The sequence below is a fragment of the Gambusia affinis genome, linkage group LG13 (genome assembly GCF_019740435.1).
Source record: "Gambusia affinis linkage group LG13, SWU_Gaff_1.0, whole genome shotgun sequence".
Lineage (NCBI taxonomy): Eukaryota > Metazoa > Chordata > Actinopteri > Cyprinodontiformes > Poeciliidae > Gambusia > Gambusia affinis.
This window is the reverse complement of record NC_057880.1, coordinates 25273581-25297771: the sequence shown is the minus strand read 5'-3', so window position 1 is coordinate 25297771 and position 24191 is coordinate 25273581. Positions and strand designations below refer to the sequence as shown.

General features: G+C 39.9%; 2 protein-coding genes across 3 annotated transcripts; one reads left to right on the top strand and one right to left on the bottom strand.

Annotated features, from left to right (window-relative positions):
- Window positions 1-1331: 1331 nt before the first annotated feature.
- pdlim1 (PDZ and LIM domain 1 (elfin)) lies at window positions 1332-19270 on the top strand. Its single transcript, XM_044135999.1, has 7 exons — window positions 1332-1608; window positions 5535-5686; window positions 6335-6419; window positions 7865-8043; window positions 17115-17263; window positions 17369-17486; window positions 18802-19270. Exons 1-7 carry the CDS (start codon window positions 1513-1515, stop codon window positions 18986-18988), a joined length of 966 nt encoding a protein of 321 aa, XP_043991934.1. The 5' UTR covers window positions 1332-1512; the 3' UTR covers window positions 18989-19270.
- Window positions 19271-19499: 229 nt separating this feature from the next.
- neurog3 (neurogenin 3) lies at window positions 19500-21022 on the bottom strand. Of its 2 annotated transcripts, none has more exons than XM_044135997.1 (2): window positions 20916-21022; window positions 19500-20762 (listed from the first exon to the last, which is right to left on the bottom strand). In XM_044135997.1, exon 2 carries the CDS (start codon window positions 20759-20761, stop codon window positions 20318-20320), a length of 444 nt encoding a protein of 147 aa, XP_043991932.1. In that variant the 5' UTR covers window position 20762; window positions 20916-21022; the 3' UTR covers window positions 19500-20317. The 2 variants fall into 2 exon arrangements, with proteins under 2 accessions (XP_043991932.1, XP_043991933.1); XM_044135998.1 differs by having other exon boundaries at window positions 19500-20750.
- Between the last annotated feature and the right edge of the window lie 3169 nt (window positions 21023-24191).

Below are 24191 nucleotides of genomic sequence, written 5' to 3'. Positions count from 1 at the left end.
ACTGACAGTTTCAGTCCGGCTGCGGTTGTAACAATCAGCACCACCTTTACTCTGGAAATGATCTTTAGCAGCGGAGGGGCAGAAGATTAAAGCCCGCATGCAAAGCAGAGAGAGGGCGTGTTTCATTCGGACTGGCCGCTTTCAGCACGCAGCTCCTGGCTGGAGTTAAGGTTTTGGGAGCGGCACATTCCACATCCTGGGATTTTAGCTCTACCATAAATGGTAAGCTTGCACATAACAGAGTGACGTAAAGGCAGAGCTGACATCCCCTAGAAACAAATAGCTGAGCTCAGATGAGAGGGGCGAAATGTGAAGAGGGGCCTCTCTGCTCTGCCTTCAAGAACTTTTATCAGCTCCAAAGGGGGGGGAATAGATACTTTCAGCAAATTGTGTTTACAAGGATGCTTAAGTGTGGTTTAATATGTGAAAACTCATGCAAATGTCAAAAACGTGCTTTCAGGTTATGTCAAAAATAAAGGAGAAAACATTAAAGAAGACTGTGAGATACTTTCTATTAACTTTTTCAAATACAAATTGAAAAATACTTTATTGATCCCAAAGGGAAATGGTCTGTGTTACAGAGGTCTCCACTAAAAGTTGTTTTTCAGTAGCAAATATGCTTTTTATTTAATATTCTCCTGTCAAAAAAAATGCACTTGCATGTTTCCATTAAGTAAGAAACGTAAATGAAACCACATTTGAATACGTTTGTTTGCAATAAGTACTTAAAAATCATGCTGCATCGTGCATCTCGCAAAAAATGTTTCCATTGTGGTTTAGCGAAATGCATTAATTTCAAAATAGCTGAAAACCATCTCATCCTAGCGCAAATGCTTCCCATCATTGTTTGTTTTGTTTTTTCACAATTGGCGTTTCAATTAAGCAAATTTATTCTCTCAATTGCTATTTGCACAGTTATTTGGTCATTGGAAATGTTACAGTCTCCTGAAGAGGATGATCGGGGTTGTTCATAATTTTATTCATTTTAAATCGTTTTTTCACCATCATCTGAAGACCCAGAACACAATCAGCCTTATTTATCAGGTTAGGTAGCCTTTTTTGAAAACTTTTTGACTTATATTGTTGTTGAAAAATTATGGATTTTCTACAGATATTTCTGAAACATGAGTAATTTTGGTAAACAAATGTTTTATTATCATAATCACTTCACACATTAGCTTGATGGTTTAACGAATTAACAGATCTTAACAGATGTTACCTTAAAATGTTTTACAGGTAAGAATTCATAAGGTCTCTTTATTGATTACTTTAGGTTGGATGTAGGTGTGAGAACGCAGTGACTCATCTTTGTAATACACGATCTCTGGACACCAGGTTATCAGCGAGGAAAACCTCCACGTTTATTCGTCCAATTGTCTTCGGAGGGCCCACCCCTCCACTGCAACGCTGTTCAGCCTCAACTCGCCGATTGCTTCATGTCAGGAACAGCAGGAACTGAGCCAGAGGTTGGTCGTTTTCAACGCCTAAAGTCGCCTACGTTAGCCTGACGCTATGCCTCCTCTCCGGGTGGTGATGCAGGGTCCCGGCCCGTGGGGGTTCCGCCTCGTCGGGGGTAAGGACTTCGAGCAGCCGCTGGCTATTTCCCGGGTAAGTTTGGCTTCACACTTTCACATTCAGTTCAGCCTTGTCCACGGTAACCTTGCCGCTACCTCGGTGTTAATTAAGGCGAGCTAACGGGGACTGAATTAAGGATTTATCGGGTTAAAGTCAGGCTAACCTTGGCTCAACTAGTAACGGTTTTAGCTAGCTGGGTTCCGTTGTTTACCTGCGTTAAGGTGTGAATACGGAGGTAAATTAACCCTTTATTTGAAAGAAAGTCTGTTTTTAGTTTTTTCTTTCTCTAACTTTCTGGTATCTGTCGCACCTGTGGTCATCAGTTTAGGAGGAGCAACTCTGTGATTATAAAAACCTTAAAGATAATTATTTTTAGTGAGAGAGCTTCAGTAAGGTGTGTCATTCATGGCCTCTGTGCCCTTTCACTCTTTTTATGTCATTATACAACATCGAGGTGTCTTTACGAGGCAGAACGCTTATGACCAACAATATTGTTTTAGTTTTCTTACAATCTAATCATGTCTGTGCTTAATTTGTTAAGGTTACCTTTAAAAAGTTAAGAGCTTGTGTGGTTTAAAGTGTTTTAATGAAATAACTGCATAACGTTAAGTATGACATATTTTAGTTTGTTTGTTTTGGCTTTTAAAGCATAAGCAAAAAAACAAAACAAAACATTAACACATAGCAAATCAATATGTCCAAACGACTGACGGTGTCCATGTATTCAAATAAAAATATAGTGCCTTCCTTTCAGCCAGCTGAGCACTAGCTTTTCAGCAACAGACACGGTAGAGGCAGCATTACAGACCGTAATAGTAGAACTGATATAACTTTATTAAAACATTTAGATATCAGGAACCAAACTATGCCAATTTTTATTCCAGCTTGTTTTGGGGGTTTTTTTCACAGCACAATAACCTCTGTGTGTCCTGCAGTAACCAAGATGGTTTTTAAATTTTGAACATTTGGATTCTGATTTTACGTAATCGCTATCATTTGGTGTTGACATCTGTAATACACCAGCTCTATAGAGCTACCATAACCAGACTATAATTCTAAAACATCGCAGAAAATCGGTGTCATCATTCATAGCTTCTTCTTTGCTGATTGGCCAGGTTGAAATTTAACCAGAGAAATTGAGCTCAATGGTAGAAATTCCGGACAGAGAACTGATGGGAGATGAGAATCACACAGAGGAAGGCCATGGACAAACTACTTATAAACTATCTGTGAACTTAAGAAGTATGAATTATGATCAGATCTGTTGCTCTTTCTATGAAAACGTAAATAAGTTATATATTTTCCCAAATATGGTTACAAAATCAGCACGGCAACATAGTTGCACAACTTGCTGTAATGGCGATAAAGAAAAGTAGCTCATTGGTTGTTGGGTATGTTTTACTTTTCGTCAGGATTCCACGATATGGATTTTTTAGGAATCATTTCTGAAACCAAATCTGATACTTAATTACAACATCTATATGTAGTAACTACATTACACTGAGTACATTAAATTTTGTTAGCATTTCTTATCTCTTAACATGGTTTAGTTAGCTGCTCTAATCTCTTGACTATACATAACCTAATATGGGCATGGCATTGTTTCTATCTAACTACAGTTACAGTTTCTTCAATAAATCCAAATTTCACTGCTTCTGGTGATGTTTTCACATGGACCAACTTGCTGAAATGCTAAGCTAAAATTAGCATATTTTCTATTTTGATAGGACTTGTTGATATTTCAGCTCTTAGCATTTCAGCCAATCATGTGGGCACAGAAGAAATTTACTCCTCAATTATAATTGTTTCAATTAGTGATGAGACTTGGTTAATATTTTTTTATTAATTACAGACCCTGTAATTAATTACAGGGTCTGTAATTATAATTCATTAGAAAACCATGTCAACAAAATAAGCAGCATTTTCAATTTAGGAAGCCTTTTTTGATTCTAAATTATTGAATAAATATGCAAATGAGCTCAACACCCAAGATATTTATTGATTTTAATCTGTTATTTAGGTTATTTAACCATCATATAGATTCAGATTGCCACCCCAGCCATTCAGCTAAGGGAAGCGGTGCGTCAGATTTATGGACGTACCAGAAACGATTCCGTTGGGAACCTTTGTAATAATTCTGCATAATTGCGTGAAATTTTTGCGCTGAAGTTATAACCCTTGTTTTAATTTTGAAAATTTAATTAATCAAGTAAATATTTTTATCTACTCTCTGTGAGGCTGTAAGGCAACAGTTGGGTAATTGTGAGCTTCAGCTGCAGCAGCCATTACAGTCCATCCTTCACTGTAAACTGTATTTGTAAAGCGGATTGTTGAGGAAAACCCAAACTTGTTAGAGCTTTAGTACGTCTATAATACACAGACAGAATTAGTACCAGAGTTATAATAGTTTGGAGTTTTCATTGTAGTTTAGTTTTATTTCATTTTTTTATTCATTTAGTTAGTCTTAATTAGATTTTAGTGTGTTTGCTAGTTTTTGTTAGTTATGACTAGTTAAATATTGTTTAGTTTTAGCTGAGTTTTTATTAGTTATAGTAGTATTTTTATTTTTTTCATACTTTGGTTAATTTTTAGGTGCAGAATTAATAGAAATATTGTATTTTGATTATGTATACGTTGATTGGATAATGCATACTCAACATTTTGAAAAAATTAATAAAATTATTGTTGAAAAGCAACTTTTTCTGTTTCCCTTTTGTTTCATAAGTGGAATGCCATCATTTGTCAAAAGCTGACATAAACTGGTTGTGTGGGAGTGAAATCTATTTTATACTGGATAGAAAGGTTAATACATATGAAACACAAAATGAAGGCTATTAAATCTATTATTCCAGTATGTTTTAGTTAGTTTTATAAACACACGATGTAGTTCCAGTTAGTTCTAGTATTTCCTCTTTAATTATCATTTTAATTTATATCAGGTGATGAAATTGTCATTTTCATTTTTTGTTACTATAACACTCAATAATTATCGGGTTCAGAGGACTGACTGTATTTATTTATCTTTTATTGCCACGTCTCTCATTGTTCCCATAAATACCGAAACATGTTGTAAAAATGTAGTCCAAGTTCAGCATGTGAGTCCGGTGTGTGCTCAGCTGGACTTCCTGCTGTAAACGCAGTCGCTCCGCTCCACCCAGGAAACCTGATTAGAAATGCCCAGACTGTGCCAGTCTCTCCACTTTAAGCTCCTTATCTCCGTGAAACATCTGCCCTCTGGGCAGCAGACTGAAAACTCCAGTTTGTAAGTGGCTTTATGTCTGATTACCGTAAACAGAACTGCGTGTGTAAAGCCTGTGAGAGGATGCAAAGCCCCGATACGAGCCCAGGCTGCAATTAAACTCTGTTTACTCCGATTTTATTCATTCAGAAATCAGGAATGTTTTCACTCTGATTTAAAGCTCTAACGTTTCATCGAATAATTCGAGTACATCGCTTATGAAAATTTCCCCAGGCAAATAATGTGCCTCAAATCTTCACTACACAATCTGTACAGAATAATGTTTCTGGATTATTTTTAAAAGTTACATCAACAAAGTGTAGCATTTATTTATATTTATTAAAATACTCGTTACAAAATGACATTTTTCTAGAATTATTCATTAATTACATTAATGAATAATGTAGTTAAAAGATTATAAACTGCTACGTGACAATTACCATCATATTACTTGAAAATGGTTTCAAAACCACAAAATGATTGTTTATCGCAATAACTCCTGAGACAGTTTATCGTCTGGTAAAATTTGTTATGGTAACATCATGCACAGAAATAAAAATTTGGCGTTTATTGATACTAGTGTTGTATTTATTTATTTATTTTCATTTGTTCTTTAGAATAATTGTTAAATAATACTCTGAATGTGCTAAAAAAAACAACAAATTGCCCTTGGCGTTGTGTTGACGTGTGATGTTTTTTAGTTTTTATTTTGTCATCGTAGGTCAACCCTGGGAGCAAAGCGGCGCAGGCCAACTTGTGCATCGGAGACATAATCCTGTCGATCAATGGCGATCCGACGGAGAGCATGACTCACCTGGAGGCGCAGAACAAGATAAAGGGCTGCGTCGAGGAAATGGCGCTCTCCATCGACAGGTGGGCCGCAGCGACACGTAAAAACTGACTCAGCTTCCATCCAGGTGTTCGGTGACGGCTGTTTGCTCAGGGAGGCGCTCTGAGCCGTGTTGCAACTCACATCTTACTTCACCGCATTACGTCTTGGCTTCCAGGTGGCAGAGAGCTGTGGTGTATTTAAACGCTACCAAGTATTTTTGTTCTAGTTTCTGCTACAAATATCTTGGTTCACTTGAAATTATAAGTAACTTTTCAGCATCATTTTAAGGCAGTAATTCCTTAATATTGATGTAAAAGTTCTAGTTCCACTGCAAATTATTTCACATTTAACTGGCTCTGTGTGGTTACCTAGCAACCCCACCCAAACCCGGCCTGTCACCTAGCAACCGAGTTCAAATTCCACACTTATGACTTTTTCCCCATGTTTTAGTGAAAAAACTAGAAGTTTTTCCATCAATATTAATGACTTATTTACCTTAAACAAGCTCCTGTTATCTGCTGAAGTTTTCAGCAGATAACTGTCAGTTATTTTCTCTTGTTACGAAGATATTTGTGGTAGAATCTGGACCAAACTGCTTGGTAATGTTTCTGTTTCTACAGTGAGCCTCTGTGTGTGGAACAGCTCGGAGCTTTAATCTTCACTTTCCTTGGTTTTTTTTTGCTCTGCAGGTCAGAAAGTAAGCTGTGGTCTCCGCTCTCGTCTGAGGAAGGAAAGACGCACCCTTACAGGATGAACCTTGCGTCAGAACCGCAGGTTTGTGTCATCGTTCACTTTATTTAAACTTTATTTAAAAACTGCCTTAAGAAGCAAAAACTCATCTTTTTTTAAATGCAGGTAGCCACACAGTCTTTCTAGAAGTTGAAATATTTGTGCGCTTGCGAAGGTTGTGGGATATTTTTGTGTGTGCCAGAAATGAAGTCATTGTTTGCTTCCCAACAGGCGGTTTCCTAGGAGACCGTAGTTTATCAGCCAAGCTGTGACGCAAGACTCAGTCGCTGCTGTTTCAGGGGGGAAGGTTGAGGCCAAAGTTTGAATTCATGTAGGAAACTGAGTCACAGAGTCTCTCTCTGTCTCTCTGTCTCTCTCTCTCCTCTGTGTGCATTTTTCTCAAACACGTTTCAAGCATTTGGATGAAATCTGACGCTTTTCTCCTTGTTAACGGAAACCTTTTGGAAATGAGGTTTAAAAAGACTCTGCAGAGTTAATACATGTTAATAAATCCTGATGCTTGACTCGTGCTCCCGCTGTGAGGCATGAGCTGGATGTGGTGTTTATCTGCCGGCTGGCATGCCGATGTCGTTGCGTGTTTGTTGGATCGCATCGTGAAGTGAAATTCAGGGTTCGGATGAATGCTTGAAATCCTTGAAAATCCTTTAAATGTTTTCAAGGTTTGCAAACTGCACAGCTTTGTGATGAAGTGGAATCTAATGTTTGAGTTAAACGGTTTGCAGCTGCAGCCTTAGGACTAACTGTCTGAAGTTGAATCAAACTAAACTTTTATTGTTTCAGGTTAGTCAGAATTTCATAAATTATTTCTATTTGCTAAATTCCAGAAAACTTAGTGGGAGTATTTTTTTATTTTTTTAAAGATTTTTTTTGGTAAGTTTCTTTGTATATTTAACCGTTTGATTTGAGCTGTAAACTCATTGGCCTTAAGATTTGTTCAGTTTGTTTCAATGTAATGAATATTTATTATTCCTAATCGCTGAATGACTTATTGATCCGTGTAACTGAAATAAAGATTATTTAAGTTTTATACATTAAATGTTATTGAGATTTTGGAATTGTTTTAAATTAGTGTTTTGTTTTCAGACCAGTCAGGTTTATTAGAGACACTTCAAAATATAAAATTTTGTTATAGTTTAGTTCATCTTGTCCCTGATGTAAAATGTTAAATATAAGACGTTATTAATAAAAGTGATAAATTACATCATATAATGGAGAATTGAAAGTTAATTTCAATTAACTTTAACTTTAATTTTAATCTTTAACTCGTCTAATTATGTGAAAAACGTCTTTAGTTGGTCAAGTTTAATCAAATCTGCTGAATATTACGACTGCAGTTTTTCATGCATGTTTGTGTTTGAATTGCTCATAATGTTCACTGTGTAAAGTTTCCACCGCACTGAGAGCAGCAGCCTGATCAGAAACCTCACTTTAAGCTTTATTTTATTATTATTATTATTATTATTATTCAGGAGGTGAAAAACATCGGCTCGTCCCACAACCGGAGCGCTCTGCCGTTTGCTGGTTTTGGCCCGAAGGTGGTGACTAACCAGTACAACAGTCCGTCTGGTCTCTACTCGTCTGACAACATCAAGGACTTTAACTCCGCCGTGGACGAGGTGAAGACGGTGGCGAACGAGCCCAACAACAAGTGAGTTCTGATTAAACGTTCGTCAGAACCCAATCAGGTTAGTGCGGTTTATTAGTGCAGGTTAATGCATCAAAATATTATTTAAAGTTAATAAACCAAAGTAAAGAAAACTGATTATCCAGACGAAGAGCATTAGGACCACTGACAAGAATAAAAGTCAGAATCTACCTTTTCTGTTTTCCTCTGGATTTTCTAATACATGATAAAAGTATCATGTCCATGACCTGAACAGTCTTTTCTTGGTTTGGGCTCCTTTTGCTTGAGTTACTGGATCAATGCGGCGTAGCACGGAGGAGATCATCCTGTGGTTCTGCGTGTGTATATTTGGAATGTTTTTTGTTAAATGTGACAGGAAGGTGTTTTTTGTTGTTTTAATGCTTGTAGGATAAAATTAACTTTCATTTTACATTTAAGTTGTAAGAAATGATCAGTTATTGTCTATCAGTTATTGAAACAGCATATTTTCCAAAAGAATAAAATCAGAAGTGCTTTCAGATCTACCTTGGAGTTTCCTGGAGTATTTTTCTTCTCCAGCTGAAGTCTCAAACTTTTTGTTTCATGATTCTGTCATGGCTGCAGTTCAAACTGCCAGTTTTATGTGGCGTTCCCCGTGACGTTCCCCGCTCAGTGGCGTTCCCCGCTCAGTGGCGTTCCCCGCTCAGTGGCGTTCCCCGCTCAGTTGCGTTCCCCGCTCCGCGGCGTTCCCCGCTCCGCGGCGTTCCCCGCTCCGCGGTGTTCCCCGCTCAGTGGCGTTCCCTGCTCCGTGGCATTAAAAAACCTTTGAGTTGTCCTTTTTTTCTTGAAGCGACTACACATTTATTCCATTGTAATCATTTGGCACTTTTATTGGGGCCTGCCATGCAAAGCAATGGCAGGAACCTATTGTTATGCACCTATTACCGTTAATGTGGCTTGAACCGCTGAATGCACCCCTACAAAAGTGGTATCAAAACGTGTGGCTTGGTCACGGCATTGGAACTTTTACTTCTGGTAGGATTCTAAGTTAACACGGCGACAAAAAAGCAAAAAACGCTTTTTGCACTAAGGACCTCGCCAGCTGCTCCATTGTTGTGTATGGGGACAGACTGGATGAGACATCATAACTGCCAGTTCATGGCGGACAATTAATTTCCATAGCAACGGAGGCAGCAACAGCTTACAGTCCTTCCAGTGCGTGACTCATGATTGGTTGAGAGAGGAGGAGGAGGAGGGAGGAAGAAGGACAGCAGAACCGTGACGGTAGAGAACGGAGAGTGAGACGAGAGGACAAGAAGTGAAGAAAACTCAACGGAGGTAAAAACTGGACAAAAGTACGGAGGAGGAGGAAATTCGGGAGACTTGGAGGAGCTTGGTCGCCGCGAGAGGGACGGGACCAGAGGAGCTAGACCAAGTAGTCCTGACGAGTTTTGACCTAAGCTAAGCTGAGCTTAGCTAAGCTAATCGTTCAGTTCAACTTCAGCTGCGTTCAACGGAGGACCAGTGAACACTCTCAATGTTTCTCAGTCTGTGAGGGCTGAGGTGGGGCACAAAGCCTAAATCTTATTGGTCAGTTTGCTTTTGTTTATTTCACATTTTGGCGTTTTTCTGTAAGATAAACATGAGTGAATGGAGTTTGAACCTCCTGTAGTCCTAAGATCCTACCTGAGCTTTTTACAGTGCGCGGTTCTGGCGGGTCGCCGGTTTATTAGCCTTTCTGTAGTTTCCCAAACTGAACAGCTGACAGGTCACCGCTGGCTGACACCAGCAGATGTCGAAAAAAGGTCAGACAGATCGGAGGGTAGCACAAAACTGTCACTGCACCTGACCTGCAAGAGCACAACCAGCTCCCCACTGCGCAGAAATCAGCACAAACCTAAACCACAAGAGCAGCGGACATTGTTTTAGTTTTTCAGCCGATGCTAAATAATAAAGACATGGAAGCAGAGCCTAAATACTCTTGTGGTTCACGGAAAGAGGAGAGTGTTGATCGCAGGTTCAGGTGGTGTCAGACGTCCAGAGGACCAGAAGGTGAAGCAACAATATTTGATTAATTTCTACTCTACTTTGGCTAGATTAAATTCAACTAGATTAAATTGTTTAACCCGCAGTCTTAGCGTGAGGAAGAGCAGCAGATGTAACGACAGGTGACCCATCAGCTCTCGAGTTCAGGAAACATAAAAGAAGCTCCTAAACCGACGACCCACCAGAACCGACACGGTAAAAAGCTCCACCAGGATCCAAACGGCTCTTAGAACTGCAGGAGGTTCAAACTCCTGTCATTCATTTTTATCAGAAAAAGCGCCAAGCCACCAACTAAACAAAAGCAAACTGACCAATAAGATTGAGACTTTGGGTTCTCACCCTCATGCTTGTACGTAGCATCTTGTGATGTTTTGGCACAAAAGATTTTTTTTCTCCGCAATTTTGTTAATAGTAAAGAAGGTTAAATAATAAAAACTCCAGAAATGATTCTTTTTATTTTTTACTTAAAGGAAGATCTCAAGGTTCACAGAGTGTGTGCTGCAGGCGCTGCTGCCCTCCGATAAAATCCTGCAGGCGTCTGCGCAGTTCTGAACTTTAATCGTAGGAAAGAGTTTTACACAAAAAGCAATTTATTTTAAACGTCTTTATCATTTCCTTTTTTCAAACTCTAAATATAAACAAATGTTATTACTTCAGTGTAAAAAGATTAAATTAACTCATTTCTTTGGCAATGCTCCCTAATGACAATGGCTATTTTTACAACTGGCTCTGTGGGTGACTGACAAGGTCCCCTCGGGCGACCGGGGGCCCGCGGGCCCCGTGTTGGTGACCCTGTTTTACAGTACAGAACCACACTGGGCAGCGTGTTCAGATGGAAATGCCACATAATTCTTGGTTCACAAAGAGAAATCCTTCTCAACACTCACTCAACGCTCCTCTTCAAGCACAACTACATGTTATACCTGCAGTTCACATGGAGCTGCACAGCAGAGCAACACGGTGGGTTTAATCTGGACTCCTGCCTCCATGTAGGAGGTTTAATCTGGACTCCTGCCTCCATGTAGGAGGTTTAATCTGGACTCCTGCCTCCATGTAGGAGGTTTAATCTGGACTCCTGCCTCCATGTAGGAGGTTTAATCTGGACTCCTGCCTCCATGTAGGAGGTTTAATCTGGACTCCTGCCTCCATGTAGGAGGTTTAATCTGGACTCCTGCCTCCATGTAGGAGGTTTAATCTGGACTCCTGCCTCCATGTAGGAGGTTTAATCTGGACTCCTGCCTCCATGTAGGAGGTTTAATCTGGACTCCTGCCTCCATGTAGGAGGTCAGGTGGTTATGATGTTCTGGGGGAAACCCTGGATATGTATCAACATCAATGACTCCTGGATTTCTCTAAGGAGCCCAGAGACCCTGCAGAGAAAAACCCTCCAGTATAACAAGGCAGTTCCCAGGAGGGGGATTCTCCAGTACCCCCTCCAGGACTTAATAACGCTGGGTAGACAGTCAGAACCCGACCCAAACCCGTCGGTAGAGGGAGAGGCTCCTCTTGTTCACCCCAACATACAGGCACCAAGACGGGGGGCAACAAGTCGGCCCACTCCTGCCCAGCGCCTCTCACAAGGGGCAACTCCAGGGTGGGAGAACATCCAACCCCTTTCAAGGAGACTGGCTCCAGAACCAGAACCATGCACTGCAATGAGTCCAACTCTTTCTAGCCGGAACCCATCGGCTCTTTTCTGTCTCTGTGGGTTAAAGCCCGGCCACCAGGGGCTCCCCAACGTGCCCCCCCCCCAGTCCTGCCTCCAGGGTGGGGCCTCATGTAGGGGCCAGCAGAACCACTGTTTCCAATGGTCGTTTTCATCATCAGGATCTTTGGGCTGCACTTGGTCTGGTTCCTCACCTTGGACCCGTCTGCACTGGGGGGCCCAACCAGAGGCATGAAGCCCCCACAGCAAGACTCCTAGGATCACTGGGACACTCAAACCCCCCCACCACGATAAGGTGGCAGCCCATGGAGGGTGTGTGTGTGTGTGTGTGTGTGTGTGTGTGTGTGTGTGTGTGTGTGTAAATATGAAGTAACCTGTTTATTATGTAAGAAAGAGAGAAAATGAGAGAGAGAGGAAGAAAGTTATTTTTTAAGAAGAGGAAACAGATTCTGACCTTTGGTCCAGCTGTGAGGTGAAATGAATCTTTTCAGTTTTTTAAAAAGATTTTTAGGCTCTAATAAAGTTTTTTAGGCCGTTATTTAACAGGCTGAACAGGAAGTTGGGAGGAGAGAGAAGGAAACGACATGCAGCCGATTCCCCAGGACTGGGAATTGAACCAGGTTGACAAACAAAACCTAGAAGTAACGTCCTAAATAAAACATCATTTACAGTTTTACTATAAATCTGGTTAAAAAATAACTGAATTAGACATTTCTTAGCCCCTTTTCCTTCTCTTTTATACAAGCAGACATCATAAAAGCTTTATATTTATTACAAAGTATTGATCTAAGAATCCATTTCTTCCTGTGATGAAAATGATTTCTGATTAAATTCTCTGTTTTCATACTTTCATTAATTATTCTTTTTACCTTTTCTACAGTTTTTCATATTAAATTTTACTTTTTTGTTAAGTTTCTTATATTATCTTGAATCTGTATTTGTAAATAAAGACTAACAGAAAAATCACACAGTAACTGTTATTTTTGATAAAACTGTTTTTTCTTATAACAAACAAACCAGATAAAACAAGTTTGAGCTTCTTTATGGTCCAGAGTATTAAATTATGATTACAATTATCATCTAATATTTTGTACAGATTAAACTCTAATCTTCAATTAACATCCTGGAACCTGAAGAAATCCAAACCTGTTAAATCAGCTTTTTAATGTTTGGTATAAAAACATAAACAGGATTTATCAAATAAAAACAGGAGAATGAACTGAACTTGTGTTGATCCTTGCTGGTCATGTTGACACTCAAAGAGCTTCACACTACAGTCACATTCACACACATTTACACACACATGCAGGTCGGGGGGCAACTTGGCACTAAGTGCCCTGGGGCAGCTCAACATGTGGCTGAGGAAGCTGGAATCGAACTTGCAACCTTCTGGTCACAAGACGACCACTCTACCCGCTGAGCCACAGTCACACTAAAACAGCCACTGCAGGATCCTTTTTATAATCTTTTTAAAATACAGATTTAAACAGTTTAATGAGCTACAATTCAGTGCAATTTAATATAAAAAGTGTGTAGAAAAGGTCAAAGGTCAAACCATAACAGCACAAGTACAGTGAGAATAAACAGAAATAATTATTATTATTAAATTAAAACATTTTAACTCTTAAATCAATACGTTGCTATAAATATTGAGCCCAGTGTTGTTGCTCTAAACCAGTGAAGGGAAAAGGGCAAACGAACGACTGATTCAGTTAATCTGACCAGTTAATCTGACCAGTTAATCTGACCAGTTAATCTGACCAGTTAATCTGACCAGTTAATCTGACCAGTTAATCTGATCAGTTAATCTGACCAGTTAATCTGACCAGTTAATCTGACCAGTTAATCTGACCAGTTAATCTGATCAGTTAATCTGACCAGTTAATCTGACCAGTTAATCTGACCAGTTAATCTGACCAGTTAATCTGACCAGTTAATCTGACCAGTTCAACAATAAAACTGGACTTTATGGTTTAGAGTTTCTTAAAGTGTTTTGGGTCGATTTGCAGCGACCAACTGACCTGACCGACATGTTTTAGGAGATGTGGGGGGAAACCGGAGCACCCGGAGAAAACCCACGCAAACACGGGGAGAACATGCAAACTCCACACAGACGGTCTCTGTGAAGGCGCAGCGCTAACCGCTGCACCACCGTGCTGCCCATGTTTTTTCCAATTGGGTTGGGAGGGATCTATGTTCTAGTTTGTCAACGAGGAAAACCTTTTTAAATCTGGTCTTGACGGAGCGGCATGGCGCCCCGTTCACAGAGGCTATGACCTCCACATGTTCGATTCCCCGGTTCGTCTCCTGCACGTCTTTCTCCTTCTCTCAGTATCACAATCAAGAACTTTAGACTTGTTCTTGATTGTCTTCACTGTTATGTTTCTTTTTTGGCCTCTTCCATCGCAGACTGTTTTGTATTTTTTTCCAAAACGAAATTTTCGATTTCTTCTTTTTACCGTCCTTCATGGTTTCAGCGTCTGGATGGTCCAAATGCTCCAGGACGGTTTCTCTACTGGTCTCGATCTCTTCTGAGGTCTCAGGATCTGTGGAACAACCTGGTAAAGGTTCTGCTGAGAGTCCCTCCTGTGAAGAAACCTCTTGACTTGAGGCATTAACCGGGTCCACTTGGTTCTGGAAATCTTCCTCTGCTCTCTGACTGTCAGACTGCAGTAAATCATCTCTTGCAGTGGCTTTGGTTTCAAACTGACAGTTCAGCTCCAGGTACAAAAAGTCAACCTCCTCCAGCTCAGCCTGGACTTTCCTTTCCTTGTCTTGCAGGGATTTGATCTCTGATGTTGTGTTTCCATGGAGGTTGGCATTCTCAGCTCTCAGCTTGTCCAGAAGCACCTTGTCCTTCTCTGTTTTCTCCAGATGATCTTTTCTCTCCTCTTTTAACTGCTGCTTGTATGTTTGAATCTGCTGATGTAAATCCATCATGTCTGTTTTATATCTGCATTTTAGCTCCTTGTAATAAATTTGAATCTGATCCATGTCATAGAGCAACTGCTTCTCCATCTTTTGCCGAATTCTAATTTCCCCTGAAATTTTTTGGCGGAGCTCCTCCTTCTCTGCTCTCAGTTTGTCCAGCATCACCTTGTATTCCTCTGTTTTCTGCAGGTGAGCTTTTCTCTCCTCCTTTCTCTGCTGCATGTATGTTTCAACGTGTTGCTGAATATCCATAAGTTTGCTTTTACATCTACGTTTTAGCTCCTGCTGTGAAACATGAACCTCAACCAGATCATGGATCATCTGCTTCTCTCTCTTTTTCCAGATGGTGATTTCTCTGGACATGTTTTGGAGGAGCTCCTCCTTCTCAGCTCTCAGCTGGTTGATGAGCTGCAGATTCTCCTTCTCTCTTTCTAGGGTGGCGTCTTTCTCATGTTTCAGCTCCTCGAAGGAAGTCTGGAGTTGGTCCAGTTGTTCTTGGAGCGCCTCACTTTTCTTTCTCTCAGCCTGTACTTCAGCTACAAAAGTTTCCTGGCTGAGGAGGTTGGCCACCTTCAGCTCCTCAAAGTCTTGCTCCAAGGACTTCGTCTTCATGTATTTCACATCGCTGTGAACCTTGGAAGCAGTGACCGCAGCATTAAGGACTGCCGGGTCACTGAACTTCTCTGCTCTTTCAAGTTCCCTCTTTGCCTCTTTGGCCTGGTTGATAAATGTTTCTTTGAGATCTTTCTCCTTCTTTAACTGGAGTTTTGTCTCTTCCAGTTCGGCCTCCAGATGAGCCAGTCTCTGGTTGTCTTCAAACCTTCCGGCTCTCTCCATTTCCAGGAGGTAGTTGAGTCTCTGGATTTCCCCGTGTAAGACATTCTGGTCTGCAGGAGGGAACCTGCCTGGGGGGTTTTGCTGGCCTCCCCTTGTCCAGTGGGATCCCATCGATCCGCTGTGGAATGTCGGTGAATGATGAGACATTTTCTTCTAAATCCAAACACTAAAATCGTCGATTGATAAACTTCTCTAAAGAGCTTTGCGAACGTCTGAACTGGTCAGTGTTGTTGCGAGCAATGAAGAGTATGCAGAATTGTGTTGCATACAATTCTGCAGTTGATGACATCACAGACTGTGACAGTGACATCACAGAGTCTTCCTTTGCTGGTGGTGTGACATCATTCCACCACCAAATATCTCACTCTTTATTCTTGTTTACATTCAAAATAGTCCAGGATTTTTATCCCAGATATCAGGGCATCAAACTCATTTTCATTTAGACCAGATCAAAAACCTGAATGTTCATAAAGGGCCTGTTGCTCCAGATCGTACTGATAAAAAACAATCCAGTTGTTAAAATATCAATAAATAGGAGTTTCAGCATTCAATAATTCTTAAAATAACATAATATTGAACATCTTTTCACACTAATCAGGATTGTTTTTGTGGTTTTCTGCAATCATCACAGATTTTGTGGTGCTAATTTAGAAATATTTGTAAGGAATTTTTACAATATTTGAGCTAATAAATGATGTTAAATGTGATCTTTTATTAATCTCTCTATTGGTTATGCACTGTAACTTGACATCAAGTGAGGCTGAGACAGCGGTCACCAAATGTTTTTGGACAATTTTGAGAAAATATTTTGATAAACTCAGAAAAAATGTGGGGATTTGTTGATTTTTGGGGTTATTTATTTACAACAACATGAAAAAGTAAAAGATAAAAACTATAACTATTGATTTCTAAATCTTGTTTAAAGTTGGGTCGGACTGATTAAGCCTGGTTTTTTGCAGACTGCTGCAAAGATTTGTTTTAGAAAAATATACTGGAAAAATTCTTCTGTTTTGATTTTGATAATACTGTATATACTTTAAAGTTTTAACTACTATTTAGTGAAGCTTAGACAGTTCATTAGCATTAGCCTGTTAGCTTAAATAAGCTATTAGCTGTTTTTCTGACTTATTTGCCATGTTCAGTTTGCTGAAATGAGTAAGTGAATTACAGACAACATGCTGGTGATGCTTCACAGGCTCCTGAGAGCATTTAGGCTAACTTTAGCATTTTGGCTAATTTTAGCTCATACGCTCATTTTAACACGCTGAATGGCGCAAGTCCGTGTCAGTCGATGTTCTCGTGATTTTCCTCATGCCGTCTATCGCGCTGCAGCTTTCTATGGCGTCGATGCTAACTTTCAGCGTCGGAACGCCGGGTCCAGACCGCCGGGTCCAGACCAACAGGCGCGCTTTCGTGGGCCCAGTTTAAATTTCTTCAGAAATGTTCTTGTTTTGTTGTGTTTAGTAGGTCTTCCTGCCGCACTTTGGTTCCATAAAATGGATTTCCTGTTCTGTCATAAAGAAAAGTATCGTTTGTTGTGTTGCGTCTCCAAAGCATTTTAACAAACGCTCTGTGATCAACAAAGACTGGTTTCAAGAGTTTTGATGCTAATGTTGAGTTTTTCCCGTCTTTTTAGAGCGCCATTAGAGCCGGCGGCGGCAGGAAAGCGACCGGCGTTGCCAGCGGACTCGGAGGTCTACAAGATGCTCCAAGAGAACCAAGAGTCCGACGAGCCGCCGCGGCAGTCCGCTTCCTTCAAGGTGCTTCAGGAGATTCTCGAGACAGGTGCAGATACCAGAATGTTCAGAACACCTGCAGTTGAACTCAGTGCAGATTAATGGCTTCGTAGTTTGAAAACATCAATTTCGGTTTGTTCCCGACGTTTTGTAGGCGACCCGGATAAACCGTCAGGCTTCAGGAGCGTAAAGGCGCCAACGACAAAGATTGGATCTTCAGTCGGGAACACGGAGAAGTTGCCCGTCTGCGATAAATGTGGTTCTGGGATTGTGTAAGTATTCAAACAGATCTAGAGTTAAACTGTCTTTAAAAAAAAAAGGCTATCTAAGGTCACACTGAGGTCACGATGGGGGCCAAAAAACGTCTAGTTGAAAGTAGGTGTGGACAATAAATCAATAACAAATATACATCACGTTAAACAGTTGATCAATATCAATAGATGATACATCTGGCAGAATATTCAGTAATTCCAATAAACTCTGATCCAGAACGGCACAGAAAAGTCTGTGGAATCAACTCACTCCTCACTTTGGTTGCTTAGCAACACACTCATTCCCTGGTTGCCTAGCAACAACCTGCTGAGTAACTGGCTCAGCAGCAGTTTAAAGTTTTGCCACTGTATCTCTTAACCTTTTCAAAATATACAAAGTGGAGGGAAAACTGAAGATAAAACAGGAAAGGTCAAATATTATTAACAAAAACTAATCAATAATTATCAATAGACTGTTGTGAAACGATTACATAGTGATACGTTTTCAGCCAGATTGTTCTGCCCAGAAGGATCTCAATGGGCTACAAAATGTAGTTTTTGGTAGTAATATTGCAAAAACCTGAAATTTTATTTAGTTTTTGTTTTCTAGTTGCTCCTTGCTGAACATCTTGCAGTATTTCTAGGAGTAAGAAATACTGCACAACGATAATTATGTGGTTATATGTATGATGTAACCCGAACGCCCAGTGAGACCGATGTGAGCGTAAATATCTACATGAACGGACAATAATTTATCTCACACTTGATTCAGCTTCAAATAACAAACATTATGTTAACCATCAGTTTGGTAATTAATCATTTACAAATCAATATTTTGTTTATGGACAGTGGTTTTAAAAAAGGTGAAAGTCCTGATTCACTTATTTGTCAGACATCTTGTTAGCACTTGGCTAACTGGTTTAGCCATTTATCCAGTCGGGTTTGGCTGCAGCAGGTTTTAGGACCATCACTTCATTATGATGTCAGCTGGTGATGAAGGGATTTTATCTGAAGTTTGTCTCCACCTTGTGGCTGAATGCAGTTAGACTCTGGAGCTGTTCATTAATTATATCTTTTATTGATTTAAAGAAAAATACAGCTTCCTTACTAAATCAAGTTATTATTATAGTTTTGTGTAGAAATTAGAGTTTTTCTTGCTGAGATTAAAGTGGAGATTGGAGCATCTTTAATCTGAGCTTTTATGGCAGATTTCTTTTTCCTTCAACTCAGTTTGTGGGATTAATTTCTGTAAAATGACGATTTGACCTTAAATTTCTCGTTTTAACTCTTTGTTGTGTCTTTTTTGAGCGACTGATCCTGTTGAATGTGTCTCCAGGGGGATGGTGGTGAAGCTGAGGGAAAAGTTTCGCCACCCTGAGTGCTACACCTGCACAGCCTGCGACGTCAACCTGAAGCAGAAGGGACATTTCTTCGTGGAGGAGCAGATTTACTGCGAGCAGCACGCTCGGGAGCGCGTCACTCCGCCGGAGGGCTACGACGTCGTCACCGTCTTCCCCAAGTAGAGCGCTCCGCCCCGCCGGCCTCGGACTGCACGCCGCCTCCCGCTCTCAGACACAAAGAAAGAAAAACGACAATTTGCACATTAATTTTGGCCCCAGAGTCTGTTATCGATCATGAAACTGTTCAAGTCCTGCTTTTCTGTACGTTTTTCTAAATCATGAAACAAGTGTTAGTCGCCCCAAATAAAACTTGGATTTTTATACAGTAAATAAATATTTTTATACAGCAGAAACAACCCAAAGCATGATGGATCATGACTGCCAAATAAATCTTTCAGCTTTAAACGGTTGGTTTGTTTTGTGATTATTGTTGACAGAAGATGCTGGAACTGCATCGATCTGTCCAATCAGATGTTTCAGTTTTTATTTACATAATCAGGAATGGATTCAAAGCATTAGCTTGAGCAGGTTCTGGTTTAGTTTGAACAGGTTCTGGTTTAGTTTGAACTGGTTCTGGTTTAGTTTGAACAGGTTCTGGTTTAGTTTGAACTGGTTCTGGTTTAGTTTGAACAGGTTGAAGTTCCTCCAAACTAAACCTGCTAATCTTTTTACTAAATCAGATAAAAGGAAACCTGATCAGAGGAATTAATGTTCGACTGATGGTTCTGGTAGAAATATAGAACCTGAAATATATTGCTGCTAGCTCAAACAGCTAGCTCATGATTAGCCCTGATTAGCTCCAGATCGCTTACCGTTATGTTTAATTTTAATCAAATTGAGATTATCTGAAACCACTGACAGCCAATTTACTTCTGTGATTTTATTATGAAGTATCACACTCCACCCACCTGATAAAGGACAACAATAAATAAGTAAGTTATATTAAATATTTAATAATAAAAAAATACAAATATATGCAGAACATAATTCTGATGAGGCCCTTTAAACCTTCTGTGATGTCACCAGAGGTTTGCTTAAGTAATTTACATCCAAAAAAAAGACAATTAGAAAAAATTACAATAATTTGTTCAAAAAATATAGCAAAAAAAGTTAGTTTTATGGAGCTAAATTAAGGCCAGAAAGTTTGTTCAAAAGAAAAAAAATTAAACTGGAAAAAAACCCAACTTGAATCTAAAAAGAAGACTTGAACATTTTTTATTTCACATATTTTTTTTCTGTTTCAATTTTGTAAGATTTATCTTTTTCAAGCTTTAGAACTTTTTTTAGGTTCAGATTTATTTCAGATTGAAATATTTTTTCAGATATATATATATGATTTTTTTTTTCCCGTTTCAAAATAATTTTTCTGTATCATTTTTGTCTTTTGCACAAACTTTATGGCCATATTTTCGCTCCATACAGTTTGACATTTTCAAGCTAAAGAATCAGTTTCTACCAAGAGTTTCTGATGACATTCTCCCCTTGGCTCGACCTAAAATAAATAGTGACCGGAATAAAACTTTTGCAGCTCAGTTCATCAGCAGCGGTGGCGCACCAGGACTCTGCGGAAGATCCCGCGTCCCACGCCGCGGGGTTTGCGTGATGGTCCGCCATGCGCAGCGTCTCCATCAGCGCCCAGATGTAGTTGCGGGCGAAGCGCAGCGTTTCTATCTTGGTGAGCTTCGCGTCCTCCGGCAGCGCCGGCAGGATGTTCCGCAGTGCGTCCAGCGCAGAGTTCAGGTTGTGCATCCGGTGGCGCTCCCGGTCGTTGGCCTTCATTCTGCGCCTGCCGCGCGGTCCGCAATGCTCTGCGCTCGTTTTCGGCGCTTTTCTGTCGCACGTCCTGCGCTGCTGCTGCAGTCCAGGCGAGTTTCCATCATGGTCTCTGGAAGACATCCTGCGCAAATTAGCACATTTTAATACCATTAACAGGCATTTCACACACTGATTCAATCATACAAACAATAACGTCCAGTTTCCACGTAAAAAGTTTTTAATTTAAATCTAAATCAACTAAAAAGAGGCACCTGGTGGATCTGTTTGCACTTACTTTTGCGGTCAGGTGAAGACGGAACGCGGAGACAGACAGACAGCCGTCCTCTGCTGTGGCTGAGGCGTCAGACGCGTTTATGTGCAGCTGACAGTGCGGGATGGATGCGCATCTTTGTCATTTTATATGGCCTTTATCTTATCTTTTTGCGCAGCCTGAATCAACAGCGGCCGACAAATGGCCAATCAGCGTCCGAGCAGCGCGTCCCCCTCCGGTCCCATCATTCTTTACTGTTTTTTTTTTTTATCATATGCTTCAAAATGTGATGCAAATAACATAAAACATCCCTGGTCGAAAATATTTCTATATTTTTAAACATTTTATCTGCTTTGTGGTTGTTAACTACTTTTAAAATCAGTTCAGAAAACTGCAGGTGCAGAATTTCATTGCAGATCCTTAGTTTCAGATTTTGAAGAAAATTCTTTTAATTAATCAGTTTTCCAAGTTTCTGCATAAGAAAACGAAAGATGCAAGTAGTTCCGGTATTTAAATTCAGATGATAAAGGTTGGACATATATTTGCAGTAATTTTTCTGTTTTATGTCACCAATTGAATAAAAATGTGTCATAAATTTTAAAAATAATTTGAACCAAAAACTGTAAGGAATTGTAGCAACAATGTTGTGAGTTTCTTTCACACACACACACACACACACACACACACACACACACACACACACACACACACACACACACACACACACACACACACATATATATATATATATATATATATATATATATATATATATATATATATATATATATATATATAGATATATATATATAATAAAAAATGTAAAAGAACTATTTAATCCATCAACATTTTTTTTATTTTGGTTTTCTTGTGTGTTGACATTTATTTTATCCAATAATTTTAATTTATATTTCTAAGGTTACATGCAGACTTCCTGTTGTTTTAGAACAGGGTTGGGGACTCCTGGTCCTGGAGGTTCGGTCTCCTGCAACCTTTAGATGTTTCTCTACTTCAACACACCTGAGCCAAATAATGAGGTCATTAGCAGGACTCTGGAGAGCCTGACTGCACTTGGGAGGTGATTTATCTGTTGGATTCAGGTGTGTTGGATCAGTGAGACAACTAAGAGTTAGAGGAAACCGGCCCTCGAGGACCAGGATTTCCCATTTCTGTTTTAGAGAAATTGCTGCCTGTTTTATCCTTTATTTGGATATTAAACTTGATGTTTGTACGTTCATTACTCACATCCGGGGATAACAGATGGAAAATTGGCCTCAAAATAAACTCCGGTGCTTAAATTTAAGTATTTTTTGATGCTATAAATCCTTTTTATTAATGACTAAATTATCTAAACTAAAGAGCAACTGGATTTCCACTTTTTACGCACTCAAACTTTCGTCCTGAATATCGCACCTGCAGATTAAATGTTCTTTAAAATGTGATACATTAGCTAAAAATTAACTCCAGGAGCTCCGCTGCTGTAAAAAATTGAAAATAAATATATCTGAAATTGTTTCAAAACATTTATTTCCAGGCTAATTGTGTCTGGATGATCTTTTGCGCGTATTTCCAGGTTTCCAGTGAAAAATACATTATTTTTCCAACTTTCTAAACCAAAGTTTCACTATTTTATTAACATTTTGTCTTTATTGAACGTCTAGAATGAGTAAAATGTTAACTTTTACCGGAGAAAATTATGTTTCTAACCACGTACACATTTGGTTCAACTTTCGCTTTGTGCGTTTAAGCGCAAACTTTCCCCGTCAGGAGTAAAACAGTTACGCACGGAGCTGCAGAGTAAACCGGATCCGATTTGACCAAACCTGCTGTTTGGATTCAAAGTTCAAAGACTCTTTATTGTGACGTAACAGAACAAACCCAGTTTCTACTGTAAAAGTGGCCATACACCTGTGCGCCATGACATCTCCAAAAACATGCCCATTTTGGCCACAACCTGATGGCGCGTCGCTCTTTACGGCGCGACTTGATGGTTTTTTCCGGAGGTTAAACATTAGTGGAGTGGACAACAAGCAGCGGAAATGTTGGAGCTTTGACTAGGACATGATTTACTGACAAAAGCTCACAAAGAGCTCCACTTAACTTTCTGTCTAAATATGTGTTTTGGGGGCATTCTGATAACCATATGCTTTCAATAAACTGGACAAATACACTTGTGCGATAGGAGATGGTGGCCCACTGTTATAAAAAGGCTGGAAAAAGTCTAAAGTAAACGGAATCCTGCCACTTTACAAATACCCATCGGTGCCAAATCCATGTTCGGATATCTTGGACAGGTGCGTTCGGACCTGTCTGTCTCTTCTTGATTTTTTATATGATCGGTGTCCCGCTTATTATGCGAAGTGTGGGCAAACACGAGAGGCCAGTTGCTGCGGAAATGGCAGAAAGTGATTTAACAATATTTAACAATAAACTGAACAAGCTGCGGAACAGGTGATATACCTGCGGACGCTTCTGATTAACGCTCCGCTTTATGCGGCTCCTTTAGCGCATTTATTAGAGCAAATCTATTTATTATTACTTTAGCAAACAGAGGAACCAGGTGGGGCTTTATTTTCGTCCTGAGCTTTTTGTTTGAAGGACGTTTTGAGGGGGACAATCAAAGTCCAACAACTCGCTGACCAGATTGTTGTCGATCCCAAACCAGCAGCGGAGCCTTTCAATGCGGCCCCCTCCCTCTTCTTCTGTCTGCCAAAGAGCTGCTGGGAGGAAGAAAAAGGAAACTTCTTCAAGTGAGGAAAAACATCTTAAAAACATTTAATTGCAACCCGGATGCCATATGTACACCTCTTGTGAGACCCCCAACAATGTGACTGGCTTTTAGAAACCATAGAGTGCGCCTTTGGAGACATGTGCGTCTTTGGAGAGGTGCGCGCGTCGTGACCAGCGTGACCCCAATGCACTTTACACAAGAACTAATTCACTTTTAATGTGCTTTGGAGTTTCCTTTCACAGGCGACGCATTGTACGTCTCACCGCGGCTGTTGAAGACAGTGTACACCAATTACAGTGGAATCGCTGCTTCTCGGAGACGGTTCGTCTTTTTGTTGGACGGTTTGGACGTTTAAGGCACAAAATGGGGGAAGTCGCTTCTTTTCACCCCCAAACAGCTGAAAAATATTTCTTTTTATTTGTTTTTGATTGCCCGTTGATGCGTTCATTAGTGCGTCCAGTTAAATAGGTAGAAAACGTGAATTTTATGCTAAATAAACCAACAAAAGTGTTTCAATATTTGATATTACTGAAATTATTTAAATTATAATTTCCAAGATATTTTTGGCT